At 45.6% G+C, this 21,712-nt stretch overlaps 1 protein-coding gene across 1 annotated transcript; it reads right to left on the reverse strand.

The window, feature by feature from the left end:
- Positions 1-2,407: 2,407 nt before the first annotated feature.
- LOC115184145 (glutamate receptor-interacting protein 1-like) lies at positions 2,408-20,015 on the reverse strand (the record flags this gene model as incomplete). Its single annotated transcript, XM_029745135.1, has 3 exons — positions 2,408-2,426; positions 5,402-5,554; positions 19,889-20,015. Coding segments are annotated over 3 exons (299 nt in total), but the record flags the coding sequence as incomplete, so codon positions are not given.
- Between the last annotated feature and the right edge of the window lie 1,697 nt (positions 20,016-21,712).

Here is a 21,712-nt window from a genome sequence, read left to right on the forward strand (position 1 = left end):
GGGTAGGGCACAGGGGTTAGAACCAGGGTTAGGACCAGGGTTAGGACCAGGGTTAGGGCCAGGGATTAGGACCAGGGTTAGGACCAGGGTTAGGGCCAGGGTTAGGACCAGGGTTAGGGCCAGGGTTAGGGACAGAGGTTAGGGCCAGGGTTAGGACCAGCCTCCAGTATTTATGCTGCAGTAGTTTATGTGTCAGGGGGCTAGGGTCAGTCTGTTACATCTGGAGTATTTCTCTTGTCTTTTCCGGTGTCCTGTGTGAATTTAAATATGCTCTCTCTAATTCTCTCTTCTCTCTTTCTTTCTTTCTCTCTCTCGGAGGACCTGAGCCCTAGGACTACCTGGCTTGATGACTCCTTGCTGTCCCCAGTTCAAATGGCCGTGCTGCTGCTCCAGTTCCAACTGTTCTGCCTGCAGCTATGGAACCCTGACCTGTTCACCGGACGTGCTACCTGTCCCAGACCTGCTGTTTTCAACTCTCTAGAGACAGCAGGAGCGGTAGAGATACTCTCAAAGATCGGCTATGAAAAAGCCAACTGACACTTACTCTTGTGTTACTGACTTGTTGTACCCTTGACAACTACTATGATTATTATTATTATTTGACCATGCTGGTCATTTATGAACATTTGAACATCTTGGCCATGTGCTGTAATAATCTCCACCCGGCACAGCCAGAAGAGGACTGGCCACCCCTCATAGCCTGGTTCCTCTATAGGTTTCTTCCTAGATTTTGGCCTTTCTAGGGAGTTTTTCCTAGCCACCGTGCTTCTACACCTGCATTGCTTGCTGTTTGGGGTTTTAGGCTGGGTTTCTGTTCAGCACTTTGAGATATCAGCTGATGTAAGAAGGGCTATATAAATACATTTGATTTGAATTTGATTTGATAGGAACATCAGGAGGTAGAGATGGGAGAGAGAGATTGTCTGATAGGAACATCAGAAGGTAGAGATGGTAGAGAGAGAGATTGTCTGATAGGAACATCAGAAGGTAGAGATGGTAGAGAGATTGTCTGATAGGAACATCAGAAGGTAGAGATGGTAGAGAGAGAGATTGTCTGATAGGAACATCAGAAGGTAGAGATGGTAGAGAGAGATTGTCTGATAGGAACATCAGAAGGTAGAGATGGTAGAGAGAGAGATTGTCTGATAGGAACATCAGAAGGTAGAGATGGTAGAGAGAGAGATTGTCTAATAGGAACATCAGAAGGTAGAGATGGTAGAGAGAGAGATTGTCTGCCACCAGAGAAAGACCTAGCAGTCCCTACAGTGGGAGAGCTAGGATAACACAGTTCTCAGAACAGATGGACTGACTCTTGTTCACTCTAGTTCATTAACACTTGACTTAACTCTCCTCCCAGTGACTATGGGTGGTGAGGGGAGCCAGGAGGAGAAACCCTTAACTCTCCTCCCAGTGACTATGGGTGGTGAGGGGAGCCAGGAGGAGAAACCCTTAACTCTCCTCCCAGTGACTATGGGTGGTGAGGGGAGCCAGGAGGAGAAACCCTTAACTCTCCTCCCAGTGACTATGGGTGGTGAGGGGAGCCAGGAGGAGAAACCCTTAACTCTCCTCCCAGTGACTATGGGTGGTGAGAGCCAGGAGGAGAAACCCTTAACTCTCCTCCCAGTGACTATGGGTGGTGAGAGCCAGGAGGAGAAACCCTTAACTCTCCTCCCAGTGACTATGGGTGGTGGAAGGAGCCAGGAGGAGAAACCCTTAACTCTCCTCCCAGTGACTATGGGTGGTGAGAGGAGCCAGGAGGAGAAACCCTTAACTCTCCTCCCAGTGACTATGGGTGGTGAGAGGAGCCAGGAGGAGAAACGCTTAACTCTCCTCCCAGTGACTATGGGTGGTGAGGGGAGCCAGGAGGAGAAACCCTTAACTCTCCTCCCAGTGACTATGGGTGGTGAGAGGAGCCAGGAGGAGAAACCCTTAACTCTCCTCCCAGTGACTATGGGTGGTGAGGGGAGCCAGGAGGAGAAACCCTTAACTCTCCTCCCAGTGACTATGGGTGGTGAGAGGAGCCAGGAGGAGAAACCCTTAACTCTCCTCCCAGTGACTATGGGTGGTGAGGGGAGCCAGGAGGAGAAACCCTTAACTCTCCTCCCAGTGACTATGGGTGCTGGGAGCCAGGAGGAGAAACCCTTAACTCTCCTCCCAGTGACTATGGGTGGTGAGAGGAGCCAGGAGGAGAAACCCTTAACTCTCCTCCCAGTGACTATGGGTGGTGAGAGGAGCCAGGAGGAGAAACCCTTAACTCTCCTCCCAGTGACTATGGGTGGTGAGAGGAGCCAGGAGGACACCCTTAACTCTCCTCCCAGTGGCTATGGGTGGTGAGGGGAGCCAGGAGGAGAAACCCTTAACTCTCCTCCCAGTGACTATGGGTGCTGGGAGCCAGGAGGAGAAACCCTTAACTCTCCTCCCAGTGACTATGGGTGGTGAGAGGAGCCAGGAGGAGAAACCCTTAACTCTCCTCCCAGTGACTATGGGTGGTGAGAGGAGCCAGGAGGTAAAACCCTTAACTCTCCTCCCAGTGACTATGGGTGGTGAGGGGAGCCAGGAGGAGAAACCCTTAACTCTCCTCCCAGTGACTATGGGTGGTGAGGGGAGCCAGGAGGAGAAACCCTTAACTCTCCTCCCAGTGACTATGGGTGGTGAGGGGAGCCAGGAGGAGAAACCCTTAACTCTCCTCCCAGTGACTATGGGTGGTGGGAGCCAGGAGACATATAGCTAAAGTGACAGATACATTAGTATGGAAATTCTTTGTGGATGTGTGTGTGTGTGTGTGTGTGTGTGTGTGTGTGTGTGTGTGTGTGTGTGTGTGTGTGTGTTGTTTAAACACTCTGACTGCATTAGTAATACCAGTGAAGTGAGATCTGTAACCTGATTATCTCTGTTCCATTACAACTTCAATTAGAAATATTTAGTTCTGCGTTCAAACAAATAACTAAAGGAACAAAACAGACACTAGACACATAGGGCGCGTCCCAAATTACACCCTTTTCCCCTTTATAGTGCACTACCTTTGACCAGGGCCTATAGGGCCACTCTAAAGGGAATAGGGTGCCATTGGAGAGACGTGGAAATAGATGTATCAGTAAACATGGATGTCAGTTTGATTCTGCCCCCCTCTGTGAGCCGATTGGTTCATCACGTCCCTGGTGGTGAGGGGGGGGATTTGGTGCGTTGGTTGTTAGTGGTCTGATTGAACAAACAGAGCGTTTCATTTGTTCCAATTAAACTAATCTAAGCCTAATATGCATACAGAGTAATAGCTCTGTGATGATTGGCCGTGGGGTCTCCTGCTGCATTGCAACAGTTTAAGGGGGTAAACTGAGAAGACTCTTTCAGGAAACAGGATGGTGGGAAGGACTGTGTTCTCTCTAGTTGGCTGGGTTTACACAGGAAGCACAATTCTTTTGGAAGGCCCGTCTTTTGACCAATCCCATCAGATCTTTTCACATCAAATCATTTTTCAGCGCTGATCTGATTAGTGAGAAGAAGAAAAAAGCCCGTGTAAACCCAGCCGTTCTGTTGTAGCTCTAATTCTACAGTTAAAGTTCTACTCATTCTTAATTAGTATCAGTCAAGCCTTCAGGGTCTTGGCTCTGTCTCCACCTGCTGTTCTGTCAGACTTCATATTGACTTCATCAACTCCATCATTCAGTCAGGGAGACTGGGAGGAATGAATCATTGAATACGGCTCACAATTGAAGCTGATTTATTTGTATTTTTTTCTGTTGCTATTTTTGATAAATGATTCATGTATTCCATTTCCTGGAAATGGAAGGAACATGTGTATGGGTAATTAGATCCTAGGGCTGTAGAGATGGGTTGGAGTGAGTGCTAACTCACACATGTTTTGTTTTAGGTATGACAGTCCTGGTCAGGTGAATTATATCTAAAAAGGACTGTGGTTTTGAATAGCAGAGAGGTTGGGTCAGTGGTTTTGACTAACAGAGAGGTTGGTTCAGTGGTTTTGACTAACAGAGAGGTTGGTTCAGTGGTTTTGACTAACAGAGAGGTTGGTTCAGTGGTTTTGAATAGCAGAGAGGTTGGTTCAGTGGTTTTGACTAACAGAGAGGTTGGTACAGTGGTTTTGACTAACAGAGAGGTTGGTACAGTGGTTTTGACTAACAGAGAGGTTGGTACAGTGGTTTTGACTAACAGAGAGGTTGGTACAGAGAGGTTGGTACAGTGGTTTTGACTAACAGAGAGGTTGGTTCAGTGGTTTTGACTAGCAGAGAGGTTGGTACAGTGGTTTTGACTAACAGAGAGGTTGGGTCAGTGGTTTTGACTAACAGAGAGGTTGGTTCAGTGGTTTTGACTAACAGAGAGGTTGGTTCAGTGGTTTTGACTAACAGAGAGGTTGGTACAGTGGTTTTGACTAACAGAGAGGTTGGTACAGAGAGGTTGTTTCAGAGAGGTTGGTACAGTGGTTTTGACTAACAGAGAGGTTGGTACAGTGGTTTTGACTAACAGAGAGGTTGGTACAGTGGTTTTGACTAACAGAGAGGTTGGTTCAGTGGTTTTGACTAACAGAGAGGTTGGTTCAGTGGTTTTGACTAACAGAGAGGTTGGTTCAGTGGTTTTGACTAACAGAGAGGTTGTGTGTGTGATCTGAACTGAACTGGGCTGCAGACCCATCTGTATGTGTACTGGTGGAAGACCCACTGCTGCCACCAGGGAGATACACACCACTAATGATGTGTGTGTGTTGATGAGTGAGTCTGTGTGTGTGTGTGTGTGTGTGTGTGTGTGTCCTGTGTGTGTGTGTGTCCTGTGTGTGTCCAGTGTGTGTGTGTGTGTGTGTGTCCAGTGTGTGTGTGTGTCCAGTGTGTGTGTGTGTCCAGTGTGTGTGTGTGTCCAGTGTGTGTGTGTAGTGTGGTGTGTGTCCAGTGTGTGTGTGTGTGTCCAGTGTGTGTGTGTGTGTGTGTGTGTGTGTCCTGTGTGTGTGTGTGTGTGTCCTGTGTGTGTCCAGTGCATGTGTGTCCAGCGTGTGTGTGTGTCCAGTGTGTGTGTGTGTGTGTGTGTCCAGTGTGTGTGTGTGTGTGTGTGTGTGTGTGTGTGTGTGTGTGTGTCCAGTGTGTGTGTGTGTGTCCAGTGTGTGTGTCCAGTGTGTGTGTGTGTGTGTGTGTGTGTGTGTGTGTGTGTGTGTGTGTGTGTGTGTGTGTGTGTGTGTGTGTGTGTGTGTGTGTGTCCAGTGTGTGTGTGTGTGTGTGTGTGTGTGTGTGTGTGTGTCCAGTGTGTGTGTCCAGTGAGTGTGTGTGTGTGTGTGTGTGTGTGTGTGTGTGTGTGTCCAGTGTGTGTGTCCAGTGTGTGTGTGTGTGTGTGTGTGTGTGTGTGTGTGTGTGTGTGTGTGTGTGTGTGTGTGTGTGTGTGTGTGTGTGTGTCCAGTGTGTACGCACTACCTGAGTTGTCCTCGTCCTTGCGTATCTTGAGCTTGACCAGTTCTTCACACTGCTGGAGAATCTGAACAGCGTCTTCCATGGAACAGTTGTCCAGGCGGATGTTATCGATGGCCAGCAGCTTGTCCCCCAGCTCCAGAGTACCAGTCCTGGGGAGAGAAACACACAGACCAGGGTTTACAGGTGGACGGGACGGGCTTCAAACCTATATTCTACAGTGTGGACCATTATATGTGTCAATGTGTATTCATATAGTACGTTGGTTACAACACCACTTCAGTGTTGCTAACATGCTGTTCTTTCACACCATAAACCCTGATCTGAATGATCATGTGTGGAAACATCCATTATTCTTCATGTCCACATCCTGAACACGGTCATAGTTCTCACCAACACACAGACAGAATCCTACCCCCCCCCCCATAGACAGATACGCAGATGTAATGCATGTTTAACTCTGTCAGAGACTCAAACAGAGGCCTGTTAACAGGAGCCCTGACAGAGACAAGCTGCTGAAATGAGACTCACAGAGACCTGTTAACGGGAGCCCTGACAGAGACAAGCTGCTGAAATGAGACTCACAGAGACCTGTTAACGGGAGCCCTGACAGAGACAAGCTGCTGAAATGAGACTCACACAGAGACCTGTTAACAGGAGCCCTGACAGAGACAAGCTGCTGACATGAGACTCACAGAGACCTGTTAACGGGAGCCCTGACAGAGACAAGCTGCTGAAATGAGACTCACAGAGACCTGTTAACGGGAGCCCTGACAGAGACAAGCTGCTGAAATGAGACTCACAGAGACCTGTTAACGGGAGCCCTGACAGAGACAAGCTGCTGAAATGAGACTCACACAGAGACCTGTTAACAGGAGCCCTGACAGAGACAAGCTGCTGACACGAGACTCACAGAGACCTGTTAACAGGAGCCCTGACAGAGACAAGCTGCTGAAATGAGACTCACAGAGACCTGTTAACAGGAGCCCTGACAGAGACAAGCTGCTGAAATGAGACTCACAGCCCTGACAGGCTGCTAAAATGGGCCAAATGCAGTGAGGTGAATGTAGAGCATCAATAACAAGAACTAAGTCCCAAATGGCACCCTATTCCCTATGTAGTGCACTACTGTTGACCAGGGAACATAGAGTTTTGATCAAACATAGTGCACTACATAGGGAATAGGGTGCCATTTGGAATTCAGTACAAGCAGTCATCAGTTGGCTCCCTTCCCTCCCTTCACTATGAGGCAGAATACAGAATACTGTTCAGTTGTCCTCATTCCTCATTCTGGAACAACATTCATATTCCAATGTAATCCAGAGAAAGAAACTCATTATTAAAATGACCAATAATCTCTCTTTTTTTTTTTTTATGTCCAAAATGTCTAAATCCTGAAAGGTATAAGGGACAACACCTGCCCAATTTACCTGAAAGCTAGGTCATCGTTACGGTAAATACCCTAGTACAAGAGCATAGAAAAACGTTGATAAACGTAAATTCTCTACTATAGCAGCAGAATGTAAACTAGAATCACATCATAACTCCCCAGTGCTTTCCTCTGTCTCCTTGACAGGGCTAACTAATACCTAGATAGAACAGGACTGGGGGCCTTTCCTCTGTCTCCTTGACAGGGGTAACTAATACCTAGATATAACAGGACTGGGGGCCTTTCCTCTGTCTCCTTGACAGGGGTAACTAATACCTAGATATAACAGGACTGGGGGCCTTTCCTCTGACTCCTTGACAGGGGTAACTAATACCTAGATAGAACAGGACTGGGGGCCTTTCCTCTGTCTCCTTGACAGGGGTAACTAATACCTCGATAGAACAGGACTGGGGGCCTTTCCTCTGTCTCCTTGACAGGGGTAACTAATACCTAGGTATAACAGGACTGGGTGCTTTGGGGAGAGAATCATAATCACTGATTAGTGCATAACCCAATTCCTATCATCTTCCTCTCAGCATAATTACCAGATCTGTGTCCCAAATGGAACCCTATTCTCTATAAAGTGCACTAGTTTTGACCAGGGCCCATAGGGAATAGGTGCCAATTGGGCCGCAGACAAGGTAAACATATGTGTTGGTTGCGTAAAGCCTGGCAAAACGAGGGCAGAGACAGAATGTGGGCTAATTAGTGAGAGCCCTGGTGGTAAACAGAATGCTGCGTCGCCTTGGTAACGGGTCTGGATGTAAACACAGAGACCATCCAGTCCAGTTACTGTACTCCAGAAGGAGGAGGGGCTTAAACTACATCTCTGTCTGTAGTGTGTGTGTGTGTGCATGTGTGTGTGTGTGTGTGTGTGTGTGTGTGTGTGTGTGTGTGTGTGTGTGTGTGTGTGTGTGTGTGTGTGTGTGTGTGTGTGTGTGTGTGTGTGTGTGCGTGCGCGCGCGTGTGTGTGTGTGTATTTGTGTGCTCCTCTACCCACCTACCCCCCCTTCCTCAGCTGAGAATTCCCTCTCTCTGTGTAAAGTAGTGAACAGACATTTCACGATCCGTTTCCACTTTGGGGGATTTAATTGATTGTCCGCTGCCTCCCACAACGAGAATAACATCCGTTAGTTAGCTAGCGACTCAGTCGTCAAGCTGGCCCACTTCAGTTGGGAGGTACAGTCAGAGTGTCCTAACCATTGTGTTTGTTGTCTCATGGTGTTTTTTATTATGTGGGGTAATGGCCCCCTGGGGGTCGTACCACAGAGCAGGGAGCCTGACCACTGAACATCGTACCACGGAGCAGGGAGCCTGGCCACTGAACATCGTACCATGGAGCAGGGAGCCTGACCACTGAACATCATACCACGGAGCAGGGAGCCTGGCCTCTGAACATCGTACCACGGAATACGGAGCCTGGCCACTGAACATCGTACCACAGAGCAGGGAGCCTGGCCCCTGAACATCGTACCACGGAATACGGAGCCTGGCCACTGAACATCGTACCACGGAGCAGGGAGCCTGGCCCCTGAACATCGTACCACGGAGCAGGGAGCCTGGCCCCTGAACATCGTACCATGGAGCAGAGAGCCTGGCCACTGAACAATACATTATCTGTTTTGATCTAGAAAATTGGAATTATGCAGATGAGCTCATGACCGGTCCCAGCCCAGAGCTGAGTGACCACAGAGCCTGGTCATAGACCACTGATTAATATCCACTGCATCAAACACAATATACTATACTGCAGAAATACATATATTTATATGTGACTCTGCCATAGTGGAGTTTAGTAGAGTGGTGTGCAGAGCAACATTCATAGTGTGGTTTAGTAGAGTGGTGTGCAGATCAACATTCATAGTGTAGTTTAGTGGAGTGGTGTGGAGAGCAACATTCATAGTGTAGTTTAGTAGAGTGGTGTGGAGAGCAACATTCATAGTGTAGTTTAGGAGAGTGGTGTGCAGATCAACATTCATAGTGTAGTTTAGTGGAGTGGTGTGCAGATCAACATTCATAGTGTAGTTTAGTAGAGTGGTGTGGAGATCAACATTCATAGTGTAGTTTAGTAGAGTGGTGTGGAGAGCAACATTCACAGTGTAGTTTAGTGGAGTGGTGTGCAGAGCAACATTCATAGTGTAGTTTAGTGGAGGGGTGTCCAGGCATTGACCTGAAAATTACCTGACTACGTCAGACTCATTCTGAACAAGTTGTAATCTGCCAGGATACTTGGTTATCTTCCCTTGACATGCGCGATTGTGTAAGCATAAACGCGCATGCACAACGGAACATCCAATTAGGATTTATGCTAGGATCACTTAAGGGTCCAAACAAAATACCAGCCTTAGTAAAGTTGAACATTTACTTCTAGGCCTTTGACTCTACAGCACTCACCAGTTTTCTAACCAGAAGTCCATAGGTCATCCTGTAGACTGCCCAAAACTAGTGCCTCACAGCTGTAGACTTATCATATAGTTGTCAACTTAGGATAGTACCCTAAGCGCCACCCCGCAAATTAGGAAAGCCCTAGATATGACAGACAATGCCATGATAGGGTCATTTTGCCAAGACCATGGACGTAGATAGAATACAGTCCAATTAGATGATTAAGGTGGCATAACTATTTTGTTTTGTTTATGCTTTCATTAATTTTGTTTCATTTTCTTTGGCACATAGAAAGTGATAGAGCCATAAACAACTCCCCCATACAACCATCAGTTAGTGCCACAACGCCGCTCATTTGGGAGGAAATGTAATGATATATTTCATGAGTGTGTGTGCGTTGTTAACCTCTGCCTAAGTTACTGCCCAGATATTCCAGTCTGGACGACCAGACGACGGGTCCGGAACGGCGATCCCAACCCGGACATCCGCTGCCGAGTCATGGAACGGACATCTTCATTTGCAGAGACCCTACCCGGGTCGACCACCAGAGGGGGGACTGCAATAGCAACCACCAACTGGACATCTGCTGCACAGCCTTGGAGCGGACTTCTTCATTTGCAGACACCCTACCCGGGTCGACCGCCAGATGGGGACCACAACGATGATCCACAACCAGGACAACCCACGTTCATTTTTATGTTGGTTTACAACATGCAGGTTAATCGCAAGATTGAACCCAACATGGGGGGACTGTCATGACGTTGGCCTGTGGGTAAGGTTTATGACCCCCCCATAAATACCTTCTCCCTTCCCCTCTCTCTCTGACCCTACTGAAGGACTGGAATAGCCTGTGTTAAATATAGAGAGTCTGGGAACATCAAACAAATAGGGAAAGGAACCATCTTTTGTTAATAAAACCAGTTGGAAATATGCTTGATAACGTAATGAGTATGTATGTCAGTTCATTGTTATCTGAGACATTATGATTGATGGCAGGACGACATAAACTGTACCGGAGAAAGTATACACTCTCTAGTTATCAGAGTCACATGGAATTGTTATGCAATTGAAATGTTTGATATTGAAATTGTTTGTTAGGAGATTAAATGTAATTTTAGCTTCCAAATGAGAGAATTGGGTTTTCATAGGGAAAGTGCCCTGCCGATCAGTGGCCAACCCTGTGAAGAGACATGGGGTTATAAACGATGAAACCCCTCCTTCCCCCTCTCCACTATATAAGTCTTTGACGAAAAGACATTCCGGGTTCCAGTACGGGAGGACTGCAGCCTCTACGTTATAAGGACAGACACATATCAAGAACAGAACTAAGCCAACCTCGGCGTGAGCTATGGTATGAACTGGTATGAACTTTGAGCTTATTCACTACAGAAGTGATACTTCCTAGCCGTTGAGTTAGCCGCTGCTAACGTGGGCTAGGAAAGGACGGACGACGGATCCAGTCTAACAACCAGACGAAGATACCACCACCATTGACATTCTTCCACTACACAACAGGAAGATCTGTTGGCCAACCACGGCCAGCATCTACGACCAATCTACCGAAGCGCAGCTCAGAGTAAATATTTATTGCATTTTCCTTTTCCAAATGGGCGGTAATTTAGAATGCATAAGATAATGTATTTACGATAGCATAGCTGCTGTTTCTGTGTTCCTAAATCTTCCCGCTCTTTCATTCAAGCCCAACCCCCTTTTCCTTTGTGTAACCAGCCATGATACAGGCTCAGTCCACCAGGACATTTTCTGTATGACATCATATGAATTCTGTGTATTTGTAATTCTGTGTGATTAGTTAGGTATTTAGTAAATAAATAATTAAACCCAATTTTGTATTGCTGATTCAACTTGTTAGCCAGGGTTCGTGAAGATAACCAAGAATTTATAACTTTCATGATGAGATTGAAAATAAGATTAGATTGACTGCTATCGATGTAAAATATTACTAAGTATTTTAAGAGTTTATTCAGAAGATAACAGCTCTATAAACGTTCTTCTGTGGTGCCCCGACTTTCTAGTTAATTACATTTACATGATTAGCTTAATCAGGTAATATTAATTACAGAGAAATCATTTTATAGGTTAGCATGTCATATCACTTAATCCGGCATAGCCAAAGACACGACATAATGGAGCCCCCGTGCGAGGAATCTAAAATAGGATGAAGCTTTCATTTTGATTCAGCCTATATAAAATTGAAAAACAGATTACATAATATACCAAGTTGATTATATACATTATGGGAATTGTAGATCGGAATTATTGGTGAGTGTGTGCTCTGGAGAATCGCCTCAGTGTTGTGCTCTGAGGTAGTCAGTGGGTAGCATACCCTATACAGTTCTGTATGAGGGCTGATAAAGCTATCTGATAAATAGCGCGTTTGGCCAAACGCTGGGCTATTTCTGCCTCGCGCGTTTCAGACGCGTGTTGGCAAGGTCATTATTAATTTCTCGAGCGAGGACAAAGACCCAGCCGATTGAAATTTAGGAGAGATTAGCTTGACCAGTTTATAAGTATCTCTTTGTCTGTCTCTCGCGTTTCGATGCGAGGAGACCACGGTGCATTTTGTTGTTTACCGCGAGTTCCGGTTAAAACATCGTCAAATATCGCCGAAAAGGTTTTGAACATAATACGTTATAAGTAAAACCTTTCCCTTGCCAAGGGAATCCTATGTGAGCATTTTTCAGGCATCAAGTAGCATTAGCTTGCTCGAGATGCTAAACTAACAAAAGGGAAAACAGCCATTTTGTTTGTGCCACATGGTAATTCATCCGACTTGCGGAACGAAAGTCCTGCCCTGGGTACTTCCGTTGATTTCAACGTGTGCCAGCAGACTCCCCTATGAGAGTCACCAGTACTTTCCTTCAATTAGAATTAGTCAGGTGACACTCAAGTCGTTACTCATGATATCCAGACGGATATCGATGTCTTATTCAGTTGAACTAATAAGTGAAATTGCCAGATTTACATTCTCAAGTGGATCTTTTAAAAAAAAAATTATCCAAATTGATGAGTTTTCTAAATGAGACATTGTAATTTTTTTTTTTCCACATTAACCTAGATGAATAAACCTCGCAGGTTAATTAAAGTTTAAATCCCAAATAGCCTATACAGGTTTGATTTATCATTAAAATTGATCAATCAGTAAAATTTGGTTTTTGCAAAACCCATTCAGTAATCCAGTACTGACAGAAGTCCCGCCCCAGCGGGAATCCCATGTGGCTTCGGCCCAAGGAAGAAGTGTACCATAGTGGGAAGTGTTCCCAACATTTAATCTACTGTTTACACTTATGATATCCAATCACTGGAGATGGCACGGATTATCATCTCATTCAATTTAATAAATTAAATTGTTGAACATACCTTAATGTTCTTGCAATCAAATGAGACACTTTTAAACTTCCCAGATTAACCTGGATGAAGCAATCTCAGGTTAACTCAAGTTTAATACCCAGATAGCCTACCCAGGTAGGATTAATCATTGGCATTGATTAATTCATTCAATTTGCTTTTGCAAATTCATTCACATCCAACTTCCACATTACTGGTACAGTACTGATGGTTCGTCAACATCTATAAATAGATTAAACTTGTCTTTGCAGCTTCCAATGAATTCCAAACCCAAACATTGAAAAAAAAAAATAGTTACATTCTTCCTCTAAATTTTTCTAATAATGTGCAAGCTACCAAAGGAGGTGGTCACCACTACTCCACTAATTAGTGAACCTCCACCCATAAAAGGATTGATCTCTGACCTCAGCAGCGATACCAACCCTAATTATGCCATTAGTGAAAAATCAGCCGAAATTGCGAACGCTGTCCAAAATCAACCATCAAACACAGGCTTTGTGACGGTTCTCTCCACTTTAGCACTTATGTATCGCCATCAAAGGTTGGCATCGATCCAATACCACAGTGCACAGCTGAAGCACGTGCAAGACATGGCTAACATGAGGGCACAAGTGGAGAGAACTGAGCAACTATTGACAAAAGCAGGAAATGGAAACATTCTGCTAGTCGAGGAACTGCGTTTGAAATCGGAACAATTAAAAGTAATTGCAAATACTTATGACGATGAACGAGCACAAGCTCTTCAACAAAATCATAGGCTACAGGAACAACTCGATTTAGCTAAAACTAAATACGATGATGTCCACGCCAAACTAGATAAATCTGAAGAGTTATCTACAAACAGGAGCGCTCAACTTGACAACATGCATGCTGTTTTGTTGAATGTTACTCAAAATAACACGGTGCTCCTCAAAGCGCTGCAGACCAAAGACGATCAGTTAATGAACACAATGACAAAGTTGGATGATAAATCAGCAGAACTTATTGAAGTTGCTGACCAATTGAATGATGAGAGAACTCAGGTGATGAGGATGGAAATATTGATTTCTAAGCAAGCAGAGGAAATCTCATCACTGAATCTCTCGCTCCGTACTCGAGACCTCTATCTGCAAACCATGACAGATAAGTTTGAGACCGAAAGGAGCAGGTGTGACACTCACGTGTCCAAAATTGGTACTCTAAGCGCTCAAGTGGACTCTGCAATGCAGCAGAAGACCACCCTTAGGTACCATCTGGAGGAAATCCAGAATAGTCACGCTCTACAGCATGACTACCCATCCAAGCAACCGGAGTCCGGTACTCAAAGGAGTGATGACGATAGGTTTCAGACATTGCATCCATCATGTGTCCCTCAGTCTTCTCCTCTTGGCCAACAAAGCCAAAGCTTGGCTTCCTCTCTTGGCCTTTCGGCCCCAATCTCTCCACAGGATGAAGCCAACCCTCTCCGCCCGCTTGGCGCGGAATACCTTGACAAACTCGTCAAGAATTTCCCCACCTTTGACCCCATTCCAGGTCAGCCAAACGATACTGAGACGTTCCTAGCTGACATAGAGGACGCGTTGGATGGCTACCCGAACGCTACGGGTTCTGACAGGGTTTACCTGTTGAAGCGAACGTCAAATAGACACGTGACAAGGTTCATTCGTCTACAACAGCAACACGTGCTAAATGACTACACTAAACTTGCCACAGCTTTGAAATTAGAATTCAGTGGTTCTGCGACTCGCAAACACGATAGCTCACTGGCTAACACGGTCAAACAAGCTCGAAACGAACACCCACAAGCTTTCTATCATAGGCTTCGTTCAGCTTACTTTGGCCTACTCACAGAAACAGGAATGGAAGAGCTGTTACCATTCAAACAAATGTTTCTGTCGAACATGTATCCCACCTTCATTACCTACTTGGGCCCTGCAGCCCACGTTGGCTTGCCTATCTTACAACTCAGAGAGCTTGCAAGCACAGCTTTTGAGGCATCAAAAGCTCGCAACGCTAAGAGCCCTGACCACTCGGTTTTGAAGTTTGACCAGGAGCACTCACTCCAGTTAGAGGGTGCATTATCAGGTATTGGAGCGTCGAGAGCTGACGCACAACAACAGTTTCTACCACGAAACCATGATTCCAATAACCGCTGCGGTCGAAATAACTGTAAAGTACGTCGCCTTCAAAACGCATACCGCTACAATCGACCTGTTCGCTACGTTCCTGTACCCAACCCACACAAAGTGTCAGAACACAAGGGTAACAAAGGGTTGAAGGACGATCAAAACGTAGACCAATGTTCTCCAGAAGTCCCACTACGGGAAGAACTAAAGCGAGAACAATTTGAGAAAAGGGTAAAAGATAAGTCACAAGGACTAGATGGGGAATTACCGGACACCAGGTCCGCAGGAATTAACACCCATAGCAAGGACGTTAAAGTTCAAATTTCTCCCGCTCTCATTCAAGACCCTATCCAGGGCCCGCTTGATCAAGAAACAAGCCCCCGGGCTCGGTCTATAGACTCCGATACAAAAGTTGCGAAGGTAAAGGTCAAACGCTTAGTTAAAGCCAAGCCCACTCAAAATCGGAAAAGTCAATCTGCTTCCATCTTGAACAGACATGGCACATCACGTCGTTGCGAACGACCACTCCACTTTGTGGGGAATATGTCCACTAACCACGAATCTAAACGGCCATACCTGGAAACAGTCCTGGAGGACTGCTTAGCTTGTCATGCGCTAATTGATTCGGGTGCGACAATATCACTCATCTCTCAAACATTGTTTGATGATCTCAAAAGGGCTTTGAAGCCAACTAAACGTTGGTTAAAAGTGGAACGATGCGACACTACACTTCGAGGGGTCACTCAGACTACCTCGCCTCTCACATTGAGAGTCATGCTGAAACTACACTTCCAGGACGTATCGCTCGTTCATCCTGTGTATGTTACCAGCCTCGAAACTGTAACCCTGCTACTTGGAGCAGACTTGATGGATCGGTTACTCCCATTGATGGATTGGAAAACCAACCAGGTATGGTCACAGGCCACAGTGCCTTCTCCACTGACCACACTGTCTTCCCCTAACGCTAGCTGCAACGCAGTCCTTCACGAGGGGTATCTGTCAAAAGCACCCCTTGGGGAAAAGACGTGTAGAAACCTCTTGGTGCAGAATCCGATCCAAGGGGATATTACGATATCTCGACACATTCCATCAGCCAATCTGATTGACCATTCCTTTCATGATTTCGAGCCAGCTGTCTCTGTGAATGAGCAACTTCCCTCCTTCTTGCAGTCGTGCAATACGGTAGTTGAGATGAACTTCTCTGGCCCTTCGGACACTTCCGCAAGCACTGCGGCCGTCTCAGCAAGAAAAACATTGATGCGCAGAGTACACTCTGCTTCCGATGATACACCTTCTGCTTTGTTGGGGACTGTCACCCCTTACAATGACACTAATGGCGTCAGTCCAGCAACTGACCCGATGACTCCCATTGGTGAAACACTTTGCGATATCACAGACCGATATCCTCGTCTCAGTTTGCAGGTACTGAAGAGGTTGCCACACGCGGACGCGGTGGTGACTGACAGACCTCGACAGCCACTGAGGGTGTTGAAGCACAAACACCAGGAGATTTGGTTGAAAGGTTACAGCCATTCTCATAATAACGCGGCCACTGACAACTCGTACATAGGGTCCGACCTTCTCGTTTGCGCCTCGGACACCAACACCACCCGCTGGTGGGGGGGTCCCGAGACACAAAGGGGGGGAATAGTAGCCCAGACCCATGATGAGCCTCATCGAGGCCGGTGGGGGGGTCGAGACTACGGACAACACCGTACGAGGCCGCCAGAGCATAAATCAAATCTAGTTGTAAACTCCCCTATGAGAACAGTGAGGAGCAGACAGGCCCCTAGACGGGGATTATCTTAGAACACATCTAAGATAGTACTGAGGTGTACCACACTGGTCGTAAAGGAAGTCCAGTGGACTTGTCCACCTCCAAAACAAATGGCAACAATAATCATTCCTTGCCATGTGTAGGTTCAACTACAATACAACTAGTAATATGCTCCAATCATGTGTTCCGGTAGATAATATTTCAGAATAAATCGGTAGGACAACTGGACCCCTTGAATACCAGTACCAATACCACAGTCAGTCCAGCAACACTCAGTAAGAGGATTAGTAACCTCACAAGTTAAATTGCTATTGATAATAGCGACATAGGAGTCACTCAGAGTGCAACACAGGGAAGGGAATCTCCAGTGCACTCTTCCAATGGTTAACACATGCCACTAATAAATAGAACCCTCCGTTCAGGAGAAAAGTTATTAGAAGTCATGAACCATGATCACACCACGTACGACTGGTCTAATACTTAGAGTACTTCCGTCATGAGGTTAGCTCCTCCGTGGATAACATAGCTATGAAATAGACTTCATACCTACCGCCACTACAATAGTGGAAGACACCGTGACTTGTAGAAAACTACTACAGACTCCCTTGACACCAATTCTGACTGACCTCCAGGCATTGACCTGAAAATTACCTGACTACGTCAGACTCATTCTGAACAAGTTGTAATCTGCCAGGATACTTGGTTATCTTCCCTTGACATGCGCGATTGTGTAAGCATAAACGCGCATGCACAACGGAACATCCAATTAGGATTTATGCTAGGATCACTTAAGGGTCCAAACAAAATACCAGCCTTAGTAAAGTTGAACATTTACTTCTAGGCCTTTGACTCTACAGCACTCACCAGTTTTCTAACCAGAAGTCCATAGGTCATCCTGTAGACTGCCCAAAACTAGTGCCTCACAGCTGTAGACTTATCATATAGTTGTCAACTTAGGATAGTACCCTAAGCGCCACCCCCGCAAATTAGGAAAGCCCTAGATATGACAGACAATGCCATGATAGGGTCATTTTGCCAAGACCATGGACGTAGATAGAATACAGTCCAATTAGATGATTAAGGTGGCATAACTATTTTGTTTTGTTTATGCTTTCATTAATTTTGTTTCATTTTCTTTGGCACATAGAAAGTGATAGAGCCATAAACAACTCCCCCATACAACCATCAGTTAGTGCCACAACGCCGCTCATTTGGGAGGAAATGTAATGATATATTTCATGAGTGTGTGTGCGTTGTTAACCTCTGCCTAAGTTACTGCCCAGATATTCCAGTCTGGACGACCAGACGACGGGTCCGGAACGGCGATCCCAACCCGGACATCCGCTGCCGAGTCATGGAACGGACATCTTCATTTGCAGAGACCCTACCCGGGTCGACCACCAGAGGGGGGACTGCAATAGCAACCACCAACTGGACATCTGCTGCACAGCCTTGGAGCGGACTTCTTCATTTGCAGACACCCTACCCGGGTCGACCGCCAGATGGGGACCACAACGATGATCCACAACCAGGACAACCCACGTTCATTTTTATGTTGGTTTACAACATGCAGGTTAATCGCAAGATTGAACCCAACATGGGGGGACTGTCATGACGTTGGCCTGTGGGTAAGGTTTATGACCCCCCCATAAATACCTTCTCCCTTCCCCTCTCTCTCTGACCCTACTGAAGGACTGGAATAGCCTGTGTTAAATATAGAGAGTCTGGGAACATCAAACAAATGGGGAAAAGGAACCATCTTTTGTTAATAAAACCAGTTGGAAATATGCTTGATAACGTAATGAGTATGTATGTCAGTTCATTGTTATCTGAGACATTATGATTGATGGCAGGACGACATAAACTGTACCGGAGAAAGTATACACTCTCTAGTTATCAGAGTCACATGGAATTGTTATGCAATTGAAATGTTTGATATTGAAATTGTTTGTTAGGAGATTAAATGTAATTTTAGCTTCCAAATGAGAGAATTGGGTTTTCATAGGGAAAGTGCCCTGCCGATCAGTGGCCAACCCTGTGAAGAGACATGGGGTTATAAACGATGAAACCCCTCCTTCCCCCTCTCCACTATATAAGTCTTTGACGAAAAGACATTCCGGGTTCCAGTACGGGAGGACTGCAGCCTCTACGTTATAAGGACAGACACATATCAAGAACAGAACTAAGCCAACCTCGGCGTGAGCTATGGTATGAACTGGTATGAACTTTGAGCTTATTCACTACAGAAGTGATACTTCCTAGCCGTTGAGTTAGCCGCTGCTAACGTGGGCTAGGAAAGGACGGACGACGGATCCAGTCTAACAACCAGACGAAGATACCACCACCATTGACATTCTTCCACTACACAACAGGAAGATCTGTTGGCCAACCCGGCCAGCATCTACGACCAATCTACCGAAGCGCAGCTCAGAGTAAATATTTATTGCATTTTCCTTTTCCAAATGGGCGGTAATTTAGAATGCATAAGATAATGTATTTACGATAGCATAGCTGCTGTTTCTGTGTTCCTAAATCTTCCCGCTCTTTCATTCAAGCCCAACCCCCTTTTCCTTTGTGTAACCAGCCATGATACAGGCTCAGTCCACCAGGACATTTTCTGTATGACATCATATGAATTCTGTGTATTTGTAATTCTGTGTGATTAGTTAGGTATTTAGTAAATAAATAATTAAACCCAATTTTGTATTGCTGATTCAACTTGTTAGCCAGGGTTCGTGAAGATAACCAAGAATTTATAACTTTCATGATGAGATTGAAAATAAGATTAGATTGACTGCTATCGATGTAAAATATTACTAAGTATTTTAAGAGTTTATTCAGAAGATAACAGCTCTATAAACGTTCTTCTGTGGTGCCCCGACTTTCTAGTTAATTACATTTACATGATTAGCTTAATCAGGTAATATTAATTACAGAGAAATAATTTTATAAGTTAGCATGTCATATCACTTAATCCGGCATAGCCAAAGACACGACAGCAGGTTAATTGGTTGATTGATGTATTTACCTGTGAGCAGGTTGATTGGTTGATTGATGTATTTACCTGTGAGCAGGTTGATTGGTTGATTGATGTATTTACCTGTGAGCAGGTTAATTGGTTGATTGATGTATTTACCTGTGAGCAGGTTGATTGGTTGATTGATGTATTTACCTGGGAGCAGGTTGATTGGTTGATTGATGTATTTACCTGTGAGCAGGTTGATTGGTTGATTGATGTATTTACCTGTGAGCAGGTTAATTGGTTGATTGATGTATTTACCTGTGAGCAGGTTGATTGGTTGATTGATATATTTACCTGTGAGCAGGTTAATTGGTTGATTGATGTATTTACCTATGAGCAGGTTAATTGGTTGATTGATATATTTACCTGTGAGCAGGTTGATTGGTTGATTGATGTATTTACCTGTGAGCCACGCTGCCCTTCTTGATGTCGGAGATGATGAGAGCGTCCCCAGGTTTCCTACTGGACGGAGCTAGGAGCAGAGAAGGAAAGGATGGGCGTATGAGAGAGAGAGCAACAAAACCACAGGCTTATATCATTAACAAAACCACAGGCTTATATCATTAACTAAACCACAGGCTTATATCATTAACAAAACCACAGGCTTATATCATTAACAAAACCACAGGCTTATATCATTAACTAAACCACAGGCTTATATCATTAACCAAAACCACAGGCTTATATCATTAACTAAACCACAGGCTTATATCATTAACTAAACCACAGGCTTAAATCATTAACTAAAACCACAGGCTTATATCATTAACTAAACCACAGGCTTATATCATTAACTAAAACCACAGGCTTATATCATTAACTAAACCACAGGCTTATATCATTAACTAAACCACAGGCTTAAATCATTAACTAAAACCACAGGCTTATATCATTAACTAAACCACAGGCTTATATCATTAACTAAACCACAGGCTTATATCATTAACAAACCCACAGGCTTATATCATTAACTAAAACCACAGGCTTATATCATTAACTAAACCACAGGCTTATATCATTAACAAAACCACAGGCTTATATCATTAACAAAACCACAGGCTTATATCATTAACAAAACCAATTTATGAAAATGGCATCTCATTCATTTCTTTGGTTGCATTTACACAGGCAACCCAATTCTGATATTTTTCAGATCAGCTCTGAAATAGAGATCTGATGTGATTGGTCAAAAGAGCAATTAGAAGAAAAAAAATCTCAGAATTGGGCTGCCTGTGTAAATGTAGCCTTTAAAGTTGATGAAAAGCGTTATCAGCCTAAAACATGGTTGGGCTGAGTGCCTTACAGGAAGGGAGGAAGGGTATCTGTTTTGAGTAAACACCTTCCCTCCCCTCTCCTCTAACCCATCATACTCCCTGCAGTCCTACTCCTCCCCTTCCCTCCCCTCTCCTCTAACCCACATACTCCCTGCAGTCCTACTCCTCCCCTTCCCTCCCCTCTCCTCTAACCCATCATACTCCCTGCAGTCCCTACTCCTCCCTTCCCTCCCCTCTCCTCTAACCCATCATACTCCCTGCAGGTCCTACTCCTGCCCCTCCCCTCCCCTCTCCTCATAACCCATCATACTCCCTGCAGTCCTACTCCTCCCCTCCCCTCCCCCTCTCTCTAACCCATCATACTCCCTGCAGTACTACTCCTCCCCCTCCCCTCTCCTCTAAACCCATCATACTCCCTGCAGTCCTACTCCTCCCCCTCCCTCCCCTCTCTCTAACCCATCATACTCCCTGCAGTCCTACTCCTACCTACCTCCCCTTCCCTCCCCTCTCCTCTAACCCATCATACTCCCTGCAGTCCTAATCTCCCTCCCCTCCCTCCAAAAAAAAAGAAGCTCTCCTCTAACCCATCATACTCCCTGCAGTCCTACTCCTCCCCTCCCCTCCCCTCTCCTCTAACCCATCATACTCCCTGCAGTCCTACTCCTCCCCTTCCCTCCCCTCTCCTCTAACACCATCATACTCCCTGCAGTTCCGTACTCCTCCCGCTCCCCCTCCTCTAGACCCCATCATTACTCCTGCAGTCCTACTCCTCCCCTTCCCTCCCCTCTTCCTCTAACCCCATCATACTCCCTGCGTCCTATAAACTCCTCCCCTCCACTCGCCTCTAACCCATCAGACTCCCATGCAGTCCCTACTCCTCCAACTCCCCTCCCCTCTCCTCTAACCCACTCATACGCCCTGCAGTCCTTATCTCCTACTCCTCCCCTCCACC

This window comes from Salmo trutta, unplaced genomic scaffold (genome assembly GCF_901001165.1).
Source record: "Salmo trutta unplaced genomic scaffold, fSalTru1.1, whole genome shotgun sequence".
Lineage (NCBI taxonomy): Eukaryota > Metazoa > Chordata > Actinopteri > Salmoniformes > Salmonidae > Salmo > Salmo trutta.